Consider the following 21,476-nt stretch of genomic DNA (forward strand, 5'->3'; position numbering starts at 1 on the left):
GCCTAGGAAGGACCTTGAGCTGGGATAGGTGGGAGCAAGGAGGGTATCCTGGGTGGGAGAAGTCTGGCAGAGGCCAAGAGGCTGGGCCAGGACTCTGGTACACTCACTGGGTGCCAGGCAATGTTCTAAGGACTTTGCAAATATTAACTTCTTAATTCTCTTAACAGCTCTATAAGGTAGGTCTTATTCCCATTTTACAGATGGGACAACTGAGGCACAGTCATACAACTCAGTAGTTACAGGGTGAGGATTTGAACACAGGCAACCTGGCTCCAGAATCCATGCTCTAAACTACTCTACTCTGCCCCTTCTCTTATGCCTCTCAGATACACGCCAGTTGAAAGCTCCTTAACAAACAAGTGCTTTTTCCTGACTCCCAGAGGCGCCTGGCCTTGGGGGCTGGGGAGGTAGGAAAGAAGTCATACCCTCTAAGGGAGAAGGGGTCCTTACTCAGAGTGGACAGCTGGGTTGCTCTGCTTCATGCCCCACCTTTGCTTCCAGGAGGGGCTCCTGGCCCAGGCCAAGTAGTTGGGCATAATGCACACTGTGATTTTGGGGTGCTGGGGAGGTCAACTTCTGGTACGAAAACAGCTCCCTGCCACCATTAGATTGTCACCCCTCTGGGTTTCGCATTGCTCCATTGCCCTCATCTGCCTCTGGGGAGGTCAGGTAGGGCTCTGCAGATAAACTGGCCTGTTTTGGATTCCATCTAGAATGTTGTGAAGTAGAGCTTCAGACTTGGCCTTGGGAGCCTCGATGGGGGTCTGAGTAGGGCTGGGCTGAACATGGGAGCAGAGCTGGGGAACAGAGAAATGGGAACTGAAAAGAGCTTAATCCACTTCACTGTTGGCCCTGTCCTTACCTCTTGTCTGTCTGTAAAATGGGATAGAGCGACTTTTTTCTTTGCTCCCTAGAGGTTGTGGACGCCGAGAACTGCTTGAGGTGACGTGCCTCAGTGGCTTCTTGCAGACCCAGTGTAAAGGAGAGAGGACTCCCCATAGGATGCCAGCCCTGAGGAACTGGGCCAGGAAAGAGGGAGCTGGGAGGAGGGTGTGGCAGCCCTGTCCTGCGAGGCTTTTCTGTTGGGTCCTGAGGACACCTGTGGGCAGGTGACTTGGCCTCCCAGGGGCCTGGCTGGCTGACTGAGCAAGGATTTGCTGACCACACAGGGATGGAGTCTCTTTGCTCCAAATTCTGAGCCCCAGACTTTAGAGGATCTGCTCCTCTATCTTGGTAGACCCTGCCAGCCCCCAGGGAAAGAGGGAGGCAGAGTCGGTGGCATTCTCTGCTGCATTTTGGGAAACTGAGGCACAGAGTAGGCACATTGCTGCTGGAAGCTCACCAGGCCCGTGGTTCTTAGGAGTGCTCCCTCTCTGGCAGGGAGTGTGCAGGAGGCTTGTCTACGCTGCCCCAGTCCTTTTCTGCTGAGTTGAGGTGAAGGCTGTGGCAGAGCCTGAGGCTGGCAGGCTAGAGCTGAGAGTAGACTACCTGACAACTGGATGCTGGGCCTGCAGTCAGCACCTGGCATCTCTGTCCCAGCCTGATGCTCAGAGCCACTGGGAACACAGGACAGGATCCCCACTCTCCAGGGAATAAAAGTGAGGCATGCCAGGTGTGATATAATGAGGTACAATTCAGACCAGCTTCCTGGAGGAGGTGATGCTTTTAGAGGGTCCTGAAGTCCTAGGTGGCTTTGGCCGACAGAGGAGAGGATGGCATTCCTGAGGTGGAGTGGGACCCCCAAGCCTGGAGAAGTGGGTTGAAGCCAGGTTGGGGAAGGCCTCGACTGCCAAGCTGCTGAGTCTGGACTTGATTTACTAGGCCCCAGGGGAGCCATCGAAGGTGATAGACCACGGGTGCAATGAGTTGGTTAGAGCAGTGATCTGTAAAAGTGCTTCTCAGACTCTAACATACGCATACATCACCTGGACAGCTTGTTAAAATGCAGGTTCTAATTCAGCAGGTCTGGGTTGGGGCCTGAGACTCTGCGTTTCTACCAGGCTCCTGGGTGGCGCAATGCTGCTGGTCCACGGGCCATCTTTGTGTAGCCAGTGTTGAGATCGGGGACTTGGGGGCCAGATGGGCAGGGATGGGCACAGGTCACGGGGGACCTGGAACAGGTAAAGGGGACTGTCCCGGCTCCTGTGGACTGTGTTGAGGGAGGTTTGGGGGCTGAGATGGGGGCAGGGCAGAGGCGAGTGTGTAGAGCGTGCAGGATGCAGGGGCTACTCTGCTGGGAGGTGAGGCAGGGTGGGGGGCCTCTGGGGGCTTAGGTCTCAGGCAGGGAACACAGGCCTGATTTCTAGGGCGTCTGACTGTGAGGAACCCCCAAGACCACAAGAGGGTGTCTTAGGCGACTGCCCCAGGGTAGAGTGACATGCAGGCAGCATGTAGGCATCTTATCTTTGCCCACAGCTGAGCCCAGCCCTCTGGGTAGCCAATCTGGGGTGAGCACTCTTCCTCCAGCCAGGGTGGGGCCGAGGAGATTGGGGAAACAGCTGACTCCAGCCCCAGACATGCCATCTTCTCCTAAAGCCCCCGGAGTCTCCCCAGCTGCTGAGCCACCGCCCCCAGCGTGGGCAGTGTCCCTTACCCTGGCCTCGTAGCTGCCGCCGATGGTTACGTGAGCCACGGTGGGGGTCTCCTCCCCGGTGCACCTGGAAGTGGGAAGGCCTGGATGCTTCTCTCTGCTCTGCCCCTGGCTGGGCCACCACAGGCAAGTGTCTGCTCCCCTCTGAGGCCTCCGTTTCCTGTTGATTGAAGGATTCAGTCCCCTCTCTGGGGAACGGGATGGGGGGGGTCGCCGGGTTTGGTAGGTGGGACACTGTGTCTTGCCAGAATGCCAGCTTAATACATTGTAAGTTTGGTAATCTGAAAAGCCACATGATGATGGAGTAGGGTGAGCAGTTCGCGCGGAGGAACTGTCTGGCTTGCTTTGGGGGTTCTCCCAAGACCCCTGATGCTTTGGGCTCTACATGGCCTGGGGGTGGTATCTGAGGGCACTGGTCCCTCCAGACGCGCAGTCACCTCACCCAGAGGAAGGTGGGAAGGGCAGACACTGAGGGCAAAGGTTCCGTGGCCCCGGGCAGTGCCAAGAAGGGCTGTCAGGCTGAGCTCCCCAAATGTCCCACACGCCTCCTAAAAGGACCCCAGGGCTGAGCCAATCACACCCACCTTTGATCCCTGCTCTTGTGCCCGCTGCTGTTCTCAGGGGGTGGGAGGCGGTGGCATTTCTCAAAGACTGTTCTGAGAAACCTCAAGGGTTCAGAGGACAAATAAGGGTAGAAAGTGGCAAATTCACTCCCCTACCCTGTGGGAGATTCAGCATGCTAAGAGAATTAAAGGCTCTGACAAGTCCTGCAGAAAAGAAACCATTTGGTGTTTCCTAAACTGATTTGACCATGGAAATATTTTTTTTTGAAGACTTCCTAATAATATTCCACTGACCAGGAAAACACCTGGTGGGAAGGGCTGATGCGGAAGGATGCTGCTTCATGAAAGACCACAAACATGGGTGATACGTGGGCCCAGAAGTGCCAGGGAGGGAAGGATGGATGGTAGCTTCCTAGAGCAGGTGGACTTAGTGGGATGGGTACTATTTGGACTGTCAGTGGAGGAAAAGGGCACTGCAGAGGGAGGGGCAGCCTGGAGGGGCCTGGGGCCCAGAGCAAGCCCTGAGTTCTCGTGGCAAGAGCTCTGCTTCACTGGGTGGGTGAGGAAGGGACCTGGGAGGACCTAGGACCCGATGGTACCTAGTCCCACATCTTTGGGATTCTGGAAGGGCCTCCCACCCCACTGCTCTGCTACTTTCTCTCTCTACATGTTCTCTCCCAGCCTTTCATCTCAGAGAGTGGAGTTGTGACCTCTGGGCAAGAAGCTAAACCTCTCTGCACCTCAGTTTCCTCATTTGCACCGTGGGGATAACATTACTTCCCTTGTAGGTTTGTTGTGCCGTCAAATACCTATTGGCTGCTCTTAGTGTGATTGACATGGCTGCAGGCAGTGTCTTCAGGAGGGACCCGGGGAAGGGGACAATAGTTAGGGACATGAGGCCAGCAGAGAGCATGGTGAGGCCTGGGGTGGGGGCCTGATTAAAACAGAGGAGTGACCTTCTGTGGAGGAGAAGGAAGGGCAGGGGGGTAGCAAGGACTGGTTTCCTGGAGGAGTGGCTGGCACGGTGGGGAGATTTGGGCAGAATGAGGAGGTTTCACAGGCCACTCTGGGCCCTGAGGGCTTAGCCTGGGTGCGGGAGTCAGAGGATATGGTGTGGTGGGGGTGGCAGGAGACAGAGGGGCTGAGGGCAGGGAGGGGGTATCAGGGAGCCGCCTTCGTTCGTTAGGCCATTGGGAGCAGGGCAGTGGTTTGATCAGAGCTGTATTTTAGTGAGAGATGTGGCGGGGTGTGCAGTGATGGTGGGGTGGGGTGCAGGACACCCCCCTTCCTACCTTGGGCTTCCTATGGAGGAGCTCTGCCCCTTCACAGCTCAAAGCCTGAGGAGGGGTCAGGTTGCTTCTATGACCCTGATCCTAAGATTCACAGAGCTCTGATCATTTTTCCAAAAAGTTAGGAATCTCATCCTGTTGCCTTCCTGGAAGGGGTGTCGCAAGTGCAGGAGGGGAGAGGGAGAGTTCCAGGGCCCCTCCCCCTCGGCTGGGGGCTGTGGTCAGTGCGGCCACCCTGCCTTGCCCCTAGCCACCCCTCATTTCCTCTGAGGTGTGAGGACTCTTTGTTCAGCAGCTTAGGTGGGGGCCGTGGGGTGTGGCATCTCAAACAGCCACCCAGGAGAAGTTGCTGTAATGGGCCGTGTCAGGCAGACAGGCTGATGTGGTGACGACGGCCAGAGTCAGGGAGGCCCTGGCAGAGGATGCCCGGAGCTGCTCGCCCAGCCCAGCTTCACTCTCCTGTCCTCCTGTGCCCGGCTCTTGCTTCGTCAAACAGGCGGGAGCCCGGGGCTTTTCCTGCTCTTTCTAAATCAGGGGCTGGAGGACAGAGGATGAAGAAAAGCACTTGGGTTCAGCGAGAGCGGAGTAGCTGAACCCCTGCCTCCCTCAGTCCAGATCCCTCTGTCCTCTAGCTGCTTCTTGGGGGACGGTGTTAAGAAAGGTGTGATTTAAGACCAGGAGAAGAAGCACTTGGAAATGAGTTGTAATTTATTAGAAAACAGAACAAAGAACCTAGCCACCCTCTGCCAACTTGGTGCGAGGCCCCAGCAGACCCATGGTTCCCGTCCTCCCCACACGGCCCCATGAGGCACAAGCTGTTACCCCATTTCACAGACAGAGACACTGGCAGTGCCAGCAGATGGCGTGACTGGATCTCCAGCCCAGGTCCTAGGACATCTGGTCCCATGCCCTTGCCTTACCTCACCCTCAGAGCCTGTTCCCGTGTTCAGCCTCCCCATCCACGCCAGACCCCCCCTCAAGCCAGCCCAGCCCAGCTTCCCAAACTCCTGACCCCAGGGAGGAGGGGCTGATGGGTCTTCCTTGTGGATTGGCAAAAAACTAGACCTTGAGTCAGCTAGATTTTAAGATGACTCAAGCAGAGACACTCAGGACCACCAATGGGCAAATATTCTTAGGAGAGGTTTTTAAATGAGGCCTTTAAATGTTACATACACAGATCCCTTTTATTTTGGAAAATTAATTTAAAAAATCATACACAATTAATGCAAAACTTTTGAGTTAATCTGAGAAAGTAACTCAAGAAAAGATGATGAACCTGACTTATTCTTTGGTTTTAAAAAAGATAAAGCCTGAGCCTTAGTATCTTACTAAGTGAATTTTGAAGCACCTTATGTCAAACGGCAGGTTGTGGAACCTCTAATATGAAATGCTTAGCACTGCACCTCTGACGTGCTCAGTTAAAACTAGTGATAGCAATGATGATGGAATTATAAGAACAGACATTTCTTGATTTCGAAAGCTGGTGCATTATTAAGCCTGTCTTTGAACTCAACAAAAAGACTTGAAGAATATGTTTATTGTCCAAGCTCAGCGACTTAACTCCGTAGGTGTTTTATGGGTCAAATCATGGGCTCAGGGCCCACGGGTGCATTTTGAAATGAACACCATTGGCTTTTCAGACCTGGTTCCAGCTTTTGCTGGGGCGGGAGGCAGTGTTGGGGGAGGGGGTCCTGTTTCAGGGTTGAACTTTATAGAGGGCCCTTTATGGGGGATTCTGTGTTAGGACTCATTAGGAGAGCACAGTTAAACCTCCCTGAAGTTACCAGAAGGAGAAAACCTTGGGCCAGTGAGACTGTCTAGAGGGAAGTGTGAGCTAATTGCTCTTAGAATTTTCTTTTGCACTGGAAAAGCAAGTAGACCACCATCCCCGTCCCTGTTTATGGAGGACAAAACCAAGGGCAAAGGGCTGTGGCCTGGCCTAGTGGAGTGCCTGGCAAGCCTTAAGTCAGCCCCCATGGGGCAGGGAGACTAGGGTGGCCTGCAGCCCACTCCACTAACACTGCCTCCTGGTGGCAGCCCCCAGTTTTGGCAGTGCAGCTGGGGTGAGCCGCCAGGCTTGAGGACGCCTCTCACCAGCCCTGAGTGCCTGGCACAATGTGTGCAGTGTCAGTGTGTGTGGGTGAGGCAGGAGAAGTGCTAGGCCAAGGGCAGTCCTCAGGCCTGCCGCCCCCAGGGGTGAGTAGGGGCCTGAGAACTGCGCAAGCACTGGGCAGAAAGACATGAGCTCAGTGTGGTCAAGCCCTGTGCTGCCCCTCACTGTCTGGTGGCCTCCACCCCCCCCTGCGAACCTGAGTCTGCCGCCTCATCTGTAAAATGGGCACCCAGGTGTTGGGGAGTATTAAATGAGGCAAAGACTGGGAAGGGCCGTGGCTCACGAAGGGCTCAGTAAATAGAGGTTTGCTATGTGGCTTATCTGTGGCTGGATTTTGGGGAGATGTTTTCCTTTTCCATTTTCAGATCATGCATGCCACCTTCCACAGTGATAAAGTGTGATGAGTGGGGGCCATAGGAGAGGGAGCTTTGCCTTAAAAGAGTTTACAGTGGAGGGAACCCCCTCCCCACAAACGCTGCCCAGGCCCAGCAAGCCTTGGACAGCTCAGCTCTGCTGTCGGGGCGGCAGTGTCTCTGTGGGCAGGGAGCATGGGGCTTGGGCTGGGCAGAGTGGGGACCCCGTGGCTCAGAGAGGATGGGCCTGCATCCTCTCAGACCCCCTCCTCCCGGGGGCTGGAGCCGAAGCACAGATGGGCTTTGTGCAGAGTCACGAGGGGCCGGTAAGGGGGAACTGTGCCCGGCGAGCTTGTCTCACAGGCCCCAGTGCTTGTCGGTGGTTTTGAAAGAGTCAGTGGAAAGTGCTGACTGGGCTGTCCTCCCTCACCCCAGAACTGTGAGGCTGCGGCTCCTGGCAGGGAGAGAGGAGAGGTCCCACGGGGAAGCCACCTCCTTAGCTGCCAGCTCACACCTCCTCGGCTTCAAAGGCCCCATCTGCAGGATGGGTGGATCTCCGTACGGGGATGCTGACCCAGGTCAGGGGCTGTCAGGGCCGTGCTGCGGGTGATGCCTGAGGAAGTGGGGCTCGAGAGGGGCCCTGGGCCCTGTGTCCGTGGGCGCACTTGGCCCTGCAGTGGGCGGCGGCCTGGAGAAGCGTCCCCAGCTCTGGAGATAGCCCCGAGGAGAGACCTGGGCTCGGGCCTCAGACCACTTGGGCCCTGGTCCCAGCTGTGGGTCGTGCACCAAGTTATTTGGCCTCAGTTTCTCATCCTTCCTACCTCACAGGCTTGTTGTGAAGGAGAAAGGGGGTGACCAGGTGACATAGCATTTGTCAGGGTTTGTCTCAGTGATGTTATGACTAGTTGCCCAAGTCATCCTGACCCCGCCCTGGCCCTCGTCCCCACATCCTGTCATTCAGCAAGTCCCAGGAGGTCACCACAGCACTTTTCACCCTCTGATCCGCTCCTGCATTTCACCTCGTCAGAGAGGCTTCCCTGACCTCGCCACACAGAGCAGCTGCCTCTCCCCTCACCCCGCCTTTCCTTGTGGCACATGTCACTCCTGACCTGTCAGCTCCTCCGGGGGAGGCTTCTGGCTCTTGCTCAACCCCGAGTGCCCGGCACAGAGTAGCACTCACTAAACTTTTGTTGTTATTGTTCTTGTTGTAAATATATATAACATAAAATTTATCATTTTAACTATTTTTAAGTGTTCAGTTCAGTGGCATCAAGGACATTCACATTATTGTGCCACCATCACCGCCACCCAGACACAGGACTTCTTTTCATCCTCTCAAACTGAAACTCTGTTCCCATTAAACACTAACTCCTCATTTTCCCCTCACCCAGCCTCTGGGAGCCAGCCTTCTACTTTCTGTTCTGTGGATTTGACTACTCGAGGTACCTCATATACATGGAATCATACAGTATTTCTCTTTTTGTGATGGGCTTACTTCACTTAACATAATGTCCTCAAGGTTCATCCATGTTGTAGCATGTGTCACAATTTCCTTCCTTTTTAAGGCTGAGTAATATTCCATCGTATGTGTATACCACAGTTTGTTTATTCATCTGTGGATAGACACTTGAGTGGCTTCCACCCTTTGCCTATTGTGAATAATCCGTCTATGAACATGGGTGTGCAAATCTCTCTTCGACATCCTGCTTTCGGTTATTTCAGGTATATATCCAGAAGTGGAATGGCTGGATCATATGGTAATTTTATATTTAATTCTTTGAGGAACTACCATACTGTTTTCCATAGCGGTTGCACTACTTTACATTTCCGCCAGCAGTGCCCAAGGGTCCCAGTTTCTCTGCATCCTCGCCAACACCCGTTATTTGTTGATTTTTGATGGTGGCCATCCTAATGGCTGTGTGGACTACACAGTTTTGAATGAGTGGGAAAGTCTGTCCCCTACTCCTTCTCACCCCCATTTTCCACTCTCCCCTTGGGCCTCACTTTCTCTCATACCTTCTCTCACCACCGGCCACACCCTAGGGCTGGAACGTGCCCCCCATGCTTTAAGATGTGGCTCAGACACCTCCTCCCCACCCCAGGGTGTCCTGTGCCCTCCCGGCTTCTCACTGCTCTTCACCCCACACAGTATGCTGGGTCTGCAATGCCTGTACTGTTTGGTGAGTGACTGTGTGACCATCCTGCTCACCCCCTCCCCCTTTCTCTGGAGGGTTGGGATGCTGCTTGTGGGGTTTGTGCCCTCTGGGGAGCCAGGCCATCCTGCCCTTTCTCCTGGGCACCCCCAGGGGCAAGCTTACACAGGTGGCTGACTGGCTTCGGGAAGCTCAAGGAAAGCCCTCCATGCCTTCAGGTCAGGTGAGTGTGGCCATGTGGGGCCCGGGTTCAGGGGGTGAGTCCTGGAGGGAGGGAAAAGTGGTGTTGAGAGCTGATCTTGTAAGCAGTGCCTCTGAGCCTTTGCACGTGCAGGTCCCCCTGCCTGGAGCTCACTCCTCACGTCTCTCCTGGAAGTCTTCTCTGACCCCTTTCCCTGCCCATTAGGAGCCCCTCCCCATCCCCTCCCGCATTCACCATCACAACCTTTATCGCGGCATGTTGTACCTATGAGTTAACTAGCTGTGGCCTGGTCTGTTGAATCCATTGCTGTGTTCTCCCCAGGGGCTAACGCAGTGCCAGGCAGGGCTGCGTCTTGGGGGAGACAAAACATATAAATCTTTCTGAAGACTTCCGGGTGGGAGCCTAGGACCCATTAGAGAGCAGAGCAGGTGTGATGGCAATTCCTATGTTACCGATGAGGAAACAGAGTCTTCCCCAAGATCATTCAGAGCCAGACCCCATCTTCACCCTGGGTGCTCTCGAAGGGAGCAGTCCCTGTGGGCAGAGGTTGGCCCTGTCTGGCTTGAGATGGAATGCAGAGTGCTCTGGGAGCTGGGCAGCAGCAGGGGAGGGGAGAATAGAGGCGGACTCTCAGCCTGAGCTCTCTGCTTCCTCCTCTCAGGCGTAGGCAGGCCCTGGACATTCTGGGCTGGCCTGGAATCTGCATTTGGAGCCTGCTCTAGAGCAATGATTCTCAACCTTGACTATACATTAGCATCATGTTGGGTTCTTAAAATATATTCATGCTGTGACCCCACCCCAAAAGTCTGATTTGGATGACCTATGTGGCAGCTGGGTGTTGGTCTTTCATAAAAGTCTCCAGGTGGGTTTGTGCACTGGCTGGGCAGGAGTTCCTGTTTCCTGGGCCTTACAAGCTGCAGGGCCTGGGCCAGGCTCTCTGCTCATGGGACCCCAGCCCTGAATTTCAGGGAAGAGGGAGCAGGGGCCCTAAGTAGAATATGGACTTTACCTGGGGGTCTCTACCCTGGAGGGTCTACAGGGACAGAGAATTGCTGACTGTGTTAGTTGCCTATTGTGTAACAGACAAGCCCAAAACTTGTAGCTTAAAGCAGCAATAAACATTTATTATTCTCAGTTTCTGTGGGTCAGGAATTTGGGAGCAATTGAGTATTTCTGGCTCGAGGTCTCTCAGGAGGTTGCAGTCAGGATGTTGGCTGAGGTTGCAGTTGTCTGAAGGCTCGACTGGGGCTGGAAGATTTGCTTCCGGAGTGGTGTACTCACATGCTGGGCGAGATGGTTAGGTTGTTGGTAGGACTCAGTTCCTCGTCTCATGGGTCTCTTCACAGGGTTGCTTGAGTGTCCTCATGACGTGGTGACTGGCTTCCCCTAGAGTAAGCAGTCCAAGAGAGCAAGGCGGAAGCCACAGTGTGTTTCATGAACTAGTTTCAGAAGTCACACTCCATATTTCTACAATATCCTATGGGTTATGCTGGTCAGCTTGTGGGGGCCTACGCTAGGACATTAGTACGAGGAGGCGAGGATCATTGAGGGTCTTGGTGACCCACAGAAGGTCCTGTCATTGTACTTACAGCCTCACAGACCTTGCCTCGTAGGTCTAAGTGCCCCCAGTAGGTGGGGTGGCCCTTCTCCCTGATCCTCTATTCCTCCCCTGTCATCAGACCATAGCAGTGTCACTGGGGGTGGAGTGGGTCTCTCTGAGGCCTGGAGATCTTGCTCTGGAGTCATCGTGCAAGAGGGTCTGTGACCTCTCTACTGGCTGGACTTCCCTTATCCCCACCCACGTCTGCTGTCCTGGCCCAGCCCCCGCTGTGGTGACCCCCGCCACCCCTCCACTAGCATGCAGACTTGCGCCTATAGGAAAATAAATATAAGAACCATTGCTGTTGCATGCCTGGCTCTGGGCTAAGCAGTTGCATTGTCTCCCTCAACCTGTGAGGCAAGAACTCTTTATCCCCATTCTACTGATGAGGCTCAGGTCACTCATCGAATATGTGGTAGAGATTCAAACTGTTTAAAAATAAGTGATCTGACCTTCGGGCCTATGGGAAAACGATGGTGCTATAAGGTGTCCCCAAAGGAGGGGACTATTTGTCAAGCTGAGTCATCAAGTTAAACACAAGTAAGTGTGTTTGTGTGTGTGTGAGAGAGAGGTGTCTCTTCCTGGAATTCACTAAGGGCCATGGTGACTTGGGTACCTCAGCACAGGGCTGGTACCTTGGTCTTGGGGCTGGTTTTCTCTCCAGGTTCAGCTCTTTTAGGAAAACTTCCTCCCAGGGGAGTGAGTGACTGTGAGCACCATTTCCCATCAGCTCTCCCCTGCCCACGGTCTGCCAACACCCAGGGCAGTCTCGCACCAACAAGTCGCCAATAGATTAGTTCTGTGGTTCAATCACAGAAGTGTAAGAGACTCACCAACTTCTGTGGTTGATGACTTCCTGGAAGGAGATTCAGACTTGGGGTGGCAGGTGGTGGTGTTAAGAGGGAGGAATCCAGGCCCTAGAGTCTCATTCTAAGAGCTGCTAAAGGAAGTCACAGTGAAACCTGTGCCTTTAGGACTTTGCTGGGGACACAGGAAGCTGGCTAATAGGGTCTGGGGTCAGGGCTGGCCCCACTCAGGGCAGGGGTGATTACTCCCATTTTACAGATGGGAAAACTGAGGCTCAAGTGCTAATGGACTCTTCCAAGGTCACACTTGCTAGGGGCAGAGGCTGCTGTCTGGGCCATTTCATCTTCTCCAGGAGCATCCAGGAGCAGCATAGTCATCATGTCAGACCCCTGATCTCTCTCTGGGCTGAAGGGGCATGGGGTTTGCCTGCTTCTGGAAGATCTGGGATCTGAGGAGAAGAATGTGGGCCCTGTTTGTGGAGAGGTGACTGCCTACCCAGCCAGACAGGACATCTGCACGCAGACACACATAAAGATGGGAAGGCAGGCACGGGGTGTGAGGAGCTGGAGTTGGAGATGGAAGCTCAGCTGGTGGAGGTGGCCCGGGTTTTGAAAGGTTCATAGGAGTTGTTTAGCAGCAGTCATGACCGTCACCTGACGCGATCTATTGTCAGAGCGTGATCCACTCGCTTATTTTTGCTGAAGGTGGGATCTCTAGGGTGGAGTTTGGGGTAAAGTTGTTTGGGTGTGGGTATGGGGGCAGGAATGCGGTCCTAGGCTCTGCCCTGGCCCACCTCAACCTCTGTTTCTCCCTCCAGCTACACAGTCATCAAGGCTGCCAGCTGAGCTTTATGCCCATCAGAAAGACCCTAGCCTTGCTCTGGCTTCCTTCCATGCTTTCTTCCCCTTCCCCAACCCCAGCTAGGCTTCTAGCCTGGAGCTGGGGCCCGTAGTCTCCAGGGTCTCTCCCTGCAGGCAGCTGTAAGCTGGGGTCCTGGAACAATCCACTGGGGTCTGTCCCACCTTGCAGAGCGTCAAGGGAGGTAGCGGCCAGTTCAGAGTGTTCACCTCTCCAGGAAAGCCTTCCCCTCCTGCCCCCCAGTGCCTGTGTGGGCCCTGCTTTGGCTCTGTCCCCCACACGCCGAGTCTAAGACTGCCTCTCCATGCAGTGCAGCCTCTCCACTTCTCTTCTGAAAAGGCTTACAAAGCCTTTTAAAGCTGGACTTTTAGGGACTTTACACATCTGGATGTGGGGAAGAGATGTGGGTAACAAAGACATTGTGCTCTGAGAGAAGTCTAAGTGCCAGGAAGGAAGATGGAGCCCCTCAGAGCCCCTTCCCTACGTTGTTCTGTGAGGGCTAGAGAACGTTGCTGGTGGGAGGGCTCTGAGGAATGAGGGACCCACACCTTTTCTCTTTTATGAACTTGGGGTTGGCTAATGGCTGCCGTCTCTGGTACCTGCCCCTCCCCACCAAAACTGGGTCTGATGGTCAGGCTGAGTCAGGGTTGGGGGTCAGTCAAACACAGCCCGTAGGGCAGTCTGATTGATGTCCGAGTCATGGTCCAGTCTGATATTGGGTTGGGGCCGAGGCTGAGGCTGGGATTCTTCTAAAGTGAAACGGTGTGGGCACTGGGAGAGGGGGCTGCCATCTCTGTACTAGTGTCATTGGGAATCTTCCTGTTTCTCCCCCTCCGTGGTGGCCCTGGCAGGTGGCCATACCTTTACCTGTGCTATCATTTATCCTCCCAGCAGTCCCACCAGGTAGCTCTACTTCTCTCCATTTTACAGATGGGAAAGCTCGAAGACCAAAGGAGGCAGTCGAGCATCAGATGGGCCTTAGATGAGTGTGTCCAGGAGGCAGGGTACAGATGCTCTGTCCTTGGGGTGAGTTCAGAGGTATTGGCCAGATGGGGCCCAGAGAAGGGAAGACACTGGTCTAGGGTCACCTGGCAAGGGAGAGACCGAGCTGGGCCTGACGCCAGGTCTCTGGGCTCCCGGGTCAGTGTTCTCCCTGCTCCCCTGTGTCTCCTGGGCTCACAGGCTGCCCCTGCCCTGTCCCCACGCTTACCCGCTCTCACCTCCCATACTCTCTCACTGTGGCTGGCCTGGCCTGGCCCAGCAATCCCGCCTCTTTCACTTCCTGGCTGGCTGGCCTGAATGAGGGGGGCTGGTGAGGGTCTGGCTGGGATGAGTTGGGGCCCAGCCCCTCCCTGGGGTTGAGGGGTGGGAGGAGCCTCTTGGGCAGACACAGAGCCCCTTTGTTTGGGCCACTGTGCAAAGCAGCTGGTCTGGGATTTCTGGGCGTTTTTCACATTTGAAGAATAATTGCATTGTCTGGGGGGCCCGCGAGAATCCAAATCCCTCCCCAGACCTGCCAGGCAATCCAAAGAGATTCCCCTGGACCGGCCCCCCAGCTGCCCTCCCTCTCCTTCCCCTCTTGTTAGAAGCCTGAGGCAGAAAGGGGTCCCTCCAGGGAAACTGAGGCAGGGATGTTGCCCTTGGGCACTAGGAGGAGAGACTTGTTAAGTTCCCAAGGTTGGTTGGGGAGGGCACAGGTGGCCCCCAGAGCCCTGGGCGTGGCTCCCATGGGCAAATGTGTGGCTTAGCAGAGGGGAGACACCTGCTTGTTGGAAGGGGTGGGCCCATTCTGGAGTGCTTCTGCTGGTGGAGTCTGGACCCTAGGGGTTGAGGTGAGGTGAGCCAGGTGGGCTGATTGCTTGGTTCATGCTCTTCTTCTCTGGGAAATGGGTCATTCACCCTGGACTGACCTTGAGAACAGGACAGGGAGGCAGACACATTTGGGAGCAGCCTGTGTTCAGAGGGGAGCCAAAGATGGGTAGACTTTTTTTTTTTTGCTGAGGAACATCGGCCCTGAGCTAACATCTGTCAATCCTCCTCTTTTTGCTGAGGAAGACTGGCCCTGGGCTAACATCCGTGCCCATCCTCCTCCACTTAAATGGGACGCTGCCACAGCACGGTTTGACGAGCGGTGTGTCGGTGCGCGCCCGGGATCCGAAACAGCGAACCCCGGGCCGCGGCAGTGGAGCGCGCGCATTTAACTGCTTGCGCCACTGGGCCGGCCCCATGGGTAGACTTTTTTTGTCTCTTATGAGGGGCGACTTCGGAAAGGTTGGGGCACGTGGGAAGCTGGCCCTTTGTGGCATCATTTTTGTTGTAGTGATCACTGTTGGGGAGGGAGTGACCTGTCTGCTGGGTGAACTCAAGTGGACTCCCAATGCCAAGGAGGACAGGGCGCCCGCACCGAGCTGGGCCACTGACCCTCGGTGCCATTCCCTACCGGGGCTCGGAAAGAGGGTCACCAGCCTAGCCTGTGACCTCAGCCCTGCTCAGTGATCGTGGGGCTGCAGCCTCTCCTGAATAAGAGGCAACAGGATCTCCTGGGGTGTGATGAGAACAGGCAGGGTGGGGTGGTGGTAGCGGCAGAGCAGAGGCAGTGCCGGGAACTCGCATTTCCTAGGTGTCTGGTACATTCAGGAAGTGTCAGTAGAGCAGGCTGGGCCTGTGGTGGTTCAAGCACACAGCTGCACAACCACTGCAGCCTGCACAAGGGTGTGCGTGTGTTGAGAACCTAGAGCCAGCTTCTCTGACGCCTGAAAGAGGGACATCTCCACAGGCCTTCAGGTGGGCTAGGTGGGGGATACCCAAGACTTTGGTGAAGTTGGGGTATGTGTGTATGTTTGGGGGGTGGGTGAGTGAAATCTGAAGCCAGAAAGGTCATCTGGGTCCAGAGGGTCAAGGGCTGACATGCTGAGGCCTTCCCCATGCTGGTACACAGCAGGTGCTCATGAATTGCTGGGTTTTATCCCTGGTTCATGAGAGGTCTGGCCAAGCTTGTCTTTAAGGGATGGGACTTGAGGCAGGCCCAGCAATTCTCCAGGGGCGTGGTTCAGATGGAGGAGGCAGGCGGGCACCTGGGGAAGCTGAGGGTAGAGGCAACAGTGATTCGGGCTGTGAGGTTGACATGGCTTGACCTGATGGGTAAGGGCAGGTCTTCCACGAAGGATGCCTTCAGCTTCCAGCCTTGGGAGTGCTCGGCGCTTCCCCAGTTTTAACCGTGGTGGGGAAAGCACAAGGAGACTTGCGGTGCCCTCAGCTCACTTCTGGGCATTTCCAAGAGGGTCTCAGCAGGGTCAGATGCTGGAGGCCAGCACTAAAACATGTGTCTAGTATATGGCGATGAGAAGGCACTTCTTGGAAGGTAAATTTGAGGGTAGCAAAATGAAACTGGTGAGGATGTTCAGAGGAGAGTGGGGAAGTGGCAGTGGACATATGCTTGGCTGCTAGTGCGCATTCCCGTTGCGTGGCCTCCTAGTCTTCATCCATCCTTCTTTGGTGACCCTGCCATGGGACAGGGTCTTTCTTTCTTTTCTTCTCTCCTTCCCGAGCTGCCGCCTTCTTTCTGTTTGGGCTTCTTAGGCGGGTTCAGTCAGGGCACTGTTGGTTCTGGGCTGCAGGGGGAGGTGGTGGCCTGAAGGCCAGAGCAGGGGGGCAGGCGGGGGGCATCGTGAATGGGGCTGGGACCCTCATGCTGTGGCTGGCCTGATTTCTTGAAGCTACCGGGCTTGGCCGCCTGGGGACATAAAGGCTTCAGGCTCCCACCCTCATTTTGCCATGGAAGCAGGATTGGGAAGGCAAGTGTCTGCTGCCCTGCACCTCCCTCCTCCCCCGCCGCTTCCTCCCTGCCTGGCTGAGCCAGCACTTTTTTCTTCTCTCCTTTATCTGCTCGAAAAGTACAGGGTGTTCTGTTTCTCCTGTGCATACAGATCAAGGAGCGGATGTTATTTATTTATTTCTTTCTCGAAGGCGCGAGAAGGGCAGGCAGGCACTGAGGACCATTAAGTGATTCTTCTTCCTCAATAAGGCATTTTCTCATAAAATTAAAAAAAAGTATTGGAAAGGCAAAGATGACACAAACCAACAGAAAACAAGTTGCTTCTCCCCCCTCCTGTCCACCCTGGCTGGAGATAACAGAGTGCTGGAAGGTCCAGTTCAGCATTTAGCTGAGGGCCCAGCACACAGTAGGTGTTCCTGTGGGTGCTTTTCTCTCTCCCTTTCAGTTTGGACCCCAGGATATGGTGGCTCCGTGGGCCAATGTGGGGGGCCACAGGGCAGACTCCTCATCTCTCTGCCCTCTGTGGGCTGTGTGTGTGGCTTCTCTGGCTTCTTGGGGACCCCAGGGGTTGACAGGCCCATCTGGGGCAAGGCCTGTAAAGGGACAGGACTGTGGGATTAGCTGTGAGGGTCAGGGCTGCAGGTGACATGGCCCCTGCTTACCTGCTTCCGCCCTGGCACCCCACCTGTGATGTCTGAGTTCAAGGTGGCTGGTACCTTGGGAACGCAGGGTTCTTTCTGTGTTCATCTTAAAGGCTACCCGCCTGGGTGCACTTCCCACAGCCCCTTCCTGAACCCCATTCCAAAGACAGTTTGCTCATAATTTAGATACAGAATTGGACAAATGATTTCCACGCGTGAGGCTCTTCAAAATGCTGACAATCTTGTGACATCCACACAGGGCCTTATTTAACTGTCACAACAACGGAGTGAGGACCAGCTGGCCACTTCGATAGAAGGAAATGAAGGCTGGGAACTTGCTGCTGCCCAAGCATTCCTTCCCTGTGGGGCTTCCCAAGGCAGGGGCTTATCTAGATCCCCGGTTTTCAGAGGGGGTGCTCCACGGAGCCTGGGGGTTGTGTGATGAGAATTCAGGAGGGAGCAGGACGGCCAGTTTTATCCCAGTCACATTGTGGGCCCCACAGGAGCTTTTTGAGAAGGCGGTCCACCAGTAAGGTCTGAGAACCACTGCAGCGATCCCACCCCTTCATTGTATAAAAAAGGTTGTTTTAGGGGGTGGCCTCGGGCTGGGGGTGGGGAGACCAGCATGCAGGCAAGGGCCCCCAGTCCTGGGGAGCTGAGGCGTGGGAGCGGGGCGGGCAGCAGCGCCACGTCGCATCGCGGGGTGCCTGGCAGTGGTGGCGTCCGCGGCAGCTCGGAGCACCCCGTGTGTTTACAGACCTGACGCAGAGCGGACTTTCTGCCCGCGAAGCATCGTGGACACTTCCTCCCCGCGGGCCAGCACCGGGGCAGCCGGTGCAGGCAGCCACACCCTCACCTCTAAATTTAGTTCACCGGAAGGAGAACCTGGGGGAGGAAAGGGGAGGAAGGCAGAGGGGGAGCGGGAGGGGAAAGGGGGAGGTGAGGAAAGGACTTGAGCCAGCCCTGAGCCTTATGCTCCCCGGAGGCCCGCCGGCCAGAACATTAAGGGGGGTTGGGGGGGCCCTCCGGGCCTCGGGCGCCACCTCCTGGCCCTCTAGGGAACCGGCCCTAGGGAACCTGGTGGGCGGGCGTGGGTTGAGGGAGCTGGGGGCAGGTGTCAGGGGACATTCCTGTCCACGCCCAGGTGTGGCAATGGCAGGTGGAGTGGGTGGGGGAGGCACGAGGAGCAACCTCTGAGCCTGAGCATATTTAGGAAGAGATCCCTGTACCAAACCTACTATGATGTTAGAGGGCGCAGTTCAAGGTGGGATGGAAACTTCAGTGGTGGGACCTTGAGATGTGTGGAGAAGGAAGTCAGTGTGCCAGCTTTCATTGTTTTATAGGGAGCCAGGAATGAATATCTGAATGATTACTGAGGTATACGTCCATGCATACATACATACAGGGAGTGGCACGAATCCTAAAGGTCCACCTCAGTGGATCCTTATATGTACACTGTGAAACCACCATTTAGATCAAGACACATATTTCTCCCACCCCAGAAAGTTCCCTCCTGACCCTTTACAGTCACTCTCCCCCTCCCAGTCTCTCTTCTCTTATCACTGATTGATTTTACCTCTTCGTGAACTTCACATAAATGGGGTCATACAGTATGTGCTCTTTTGACTCTGGCTTCTTTTGCTCGATATCATATTGTTGAAAGTATCAGGGGTTTGGTTCTGTTTATTGCTGAAGAATATTCCCTTGTATGAATATGCTACACATAGCACAATATATTTATCCATTCTCCTTTCCATGGACCTTTGGGTTGTTTCTGGTTTTTTGGCTATTATGAATAAAGCTGCTATGAACATTCTTCAGCATGTCTAGTTGATGGAATATGCCCTGTTTCTCTTGGGTGTCTTCTTAGGAGTGGGCTTGCTGTGTTTTGGGAACGGTTTTGCTCAGCTTTATTAGGTATAGGTGATAGCTTTTTATATGTCCCCTGTCCGCTGCCCAGCAGCCACCTTCCACCCACATTTGCTCCCGTCTTGTTAGGTCCTGGATACTATTAGAGACTGCAACCTTTGCCACTGAAACTTCAGCAAAGGAAACTGGGATCTCAGTTGCTTGGGTCAGGGAAGGAAAGGGACAGGATCAGAACTGAGTGGCTCCCCGAGATGGCCCACAGACCCCTTCAAACCGTCGTGGTCGCTCTGGGAATAGAAGGGTAGCCTCTCCCAGCCCTGGGGCTGGATTCAGGGACCCTCTAGGCCTCCCAGCCATCAGCTCCCTAGCCTGGCGTCTCTGAGCAAGCTGGCTTAGCATAACTGTCAATTTGATGTCTGGCCTCTGGTGCCACGGGTCCTCATGGTCCACTGTTTCCCGGGCTCCTTGCTGCTTTGCGGTGACTGAGGGGCTGGGTGGATTGGGGAAAACAACCAGAGATGTACCCGGAATAGCAGAGGCTTGTCCAATACAGGCCTCGTGGCACTTTCTTGGGGGAGGGCAGGACTATGTCCTGCCTACCAAATTGCCACCTCATTGAGGCTGTGAAAGACTAACAGAAAGCCAGAGGAGAAGAGAAGGGGCAAGGAAGAGAGTGCCAGGAAGAGCCAGGCAAGGGAGGGAGAGCAGAGGGTCCAGCGCTGTGTGTGCAAGTATCCTGAGGTTGGCGTGAGCATCCTGAGGTCTGTGCAAGCATCCTGGGGTCAGTGTGAGCATCCCCAGGTTGGCCTGAGCTGAACCACAGCAGCTGTGCTGGACTGAGTTGGTCCAGGGTCAGCAGTGACAGTCAGTTTCTCTTGACTTGGGCCTTCTTGGTCATCATCTTCCTGGCCAGCTCTTGTCTCAGCCTTGGGGAAGAGGCTCTGCCTAGCAGGTCTGGAATGAGATTGATGGATTTCAGGGGCTCAGGGTGGGCTCCCAGCTTTCCTGCTTGCTGGTGGGGGCTCAGCATGCATCCCTCTCTTCCTCTCTCCTTCCCTGTGTCTCTTCCTCCCTTCCCCGTCACATCCATTGGAGATGGCTCTTGTCCAGGTCCTCAGGGAGGAGGGAGAGGGCTTGAGGTCCCCCTTTGAGGGCAGAGCCCTTGGAGCATCCCTTGGGGCAGGTAGAAAGTGAAGGCAGGGTGGGTGAGCTCTGATACCCCCGCCCTCTGCAGGTTCCTAGGAGGCGAGTGCGGACGGTATGCAAAGTTGTGAATCCAGTGGCGACAGTGCGGATGACCCTCTCAGTCGTGGCCTACGGAGAAGGGGACAGCCTCGCGTGGTGGTGATTGGTGCCGGCTTGGCTGGCCTGGCTGCAGCCAAAGCGCTTCTGGAGCAGGGCTTCACGGATGTCACTGTGCTTGAGGCTTCCAGCCGCATCGGAGGCCGCGTGCAGAGCGTGAAACTCGGTGAGTGGCTCCTTAGCCCAGCCACCTCCAAGGTCACCTCTTGTCCCTCAGTGCCCTAGCCCTGCCTGCAATCTCATTATTTTAGCTTCTTCCCTGGGGTAAGTGTTCCATCATGCATGCTGCCTAGGCATTTTCCAGAAGCTTTATTTGTCCCTCTCAGCAGCCCTCTGAGGTGGGCAGAGTGGGGCTCTGGCCTCCATTTTTGGAACATGACCTCAGGTTCACAGTGTTTAAGAGGGAGGGGACACCTAGAACCAAACTCTCTTGGCAGTGGGTGGACCAGTTTCTAGTTCACAAGACGGGGAATTCTGTAAGCTTCTATTCGTCATTAACTTTTGAGTGTGAATTAGTATGTCATGACTGAGAGTTAGCCTGGGACAGTAGGAGCTTGGGGCAGCAGAGATGGAAGGGGATTCTGGGCCTCCTTGTGGCTGATGGGTAGGTCTTAGGATTATCTAGGAAGAGAGTCTGTCCGGGTTGCAGAGTAATGAGGACTCTGAAGAAAGCAGCCAGGTAAGGGACTTACCCCAGGTGTGGGCAGATTTTGCTAGGGGTCTTAGAGGGTGGGGAATTGCCTGAAATGCAGCTGGCGGTCAGGGCTTCCCAGGTAGGGGGTCTGACCAATGAGAGGTTAAGCAGGTAGGGACCATGATAATAGCCCAGTGGGACCATACACAGTGGCCTGGAGTATGTGGGTTGCATTGACCCTCCAGAGGATTTTGTGTCTGTATCTGTTCCCACTCGGGGCAGCTAGGCCAAGCAGATTCTGTGTGCCCACTTTTGCTGGATGGAGAAACTGTCTCAGAGAAGTAGGTGGTCAGGCTTAGACCAAGCAGAGGTTGAGGACACATGGAGACCTTCTCTCTTCTTTCAGACATTTGATCACATTAGGAGTCTTCCCCGAGAGCATTTCCTGGAAGGTGTACGTGAGGTTGCGTCCATCTTCCCCTGGCACACACAAGAGTATGTGTTGGCAGTGAGGATGAAAGTGCCTTCCAAGGCACTCATAAACCTGGGGACAGCCAGCAGGGAAGTCCTCTTTGCTTGACACCTGATTGGCTGACTGGGCCTTAGGGAAGGGGTGGCTCCATTCGTGGTTCTCGAGTTTGTTAAGACACTCAGGGTCTGACATAGAAGCAGAAGACTGGAGGACAAGTGGCCCAGTCTCAGTGGTAGCTGGCAGTTGACATGCCAT

At 55.0% G+C, this 21,476-nt stretch overlaps 1 protein-coding gene across 4 annotated transcripts in view; it reads left to right on the top strand.

Moving 5' to 3' along the window:
* SMOX (spermine oxidase) overlaps nt 1–21,476 on the top strand; it is a 35,955-nt gene that overhangs the window by 2,743 nt on the left and 11,736 nt on the right. For 3 of the 4 annotated variants that reach the window (XM_004433785.3, XM_004433786.3, XM_087445557.1), the window contains exon 2: nt 20,048–20,281. In XM_004433785.3, the coding sequence (XP_004433842.1) occupies nt 20,074–20,281 (208 nt within the window). In that variant the 5' untranslated portion in view covers nt 20,048–20,073. Of the gene's footprint in view, nt 1–13,390; nt 13,555–20,047; nt 20,282–21,476 lie in introns of those variants that run through there. The other variant, XM_087445556.1, reaches the window with a different exon arrangement.

The sequence above is a fragment of the Ceratotherium simum genome, chromosome 21, assembly GCF_057802395.1.
Source record: "Ceratotherium simum simum isolate JZ-2026a chromosome 21, ASM5780239v1, whole genome shotgun sequence".
In the NCBI taxonomy this organism is placed as follows: Eukaryota; Metazoa; Chordata; class Mammalia; order Perissodactyla; family Rhinocerotidae; genus Ceratotherium; species Ceratotherium simum.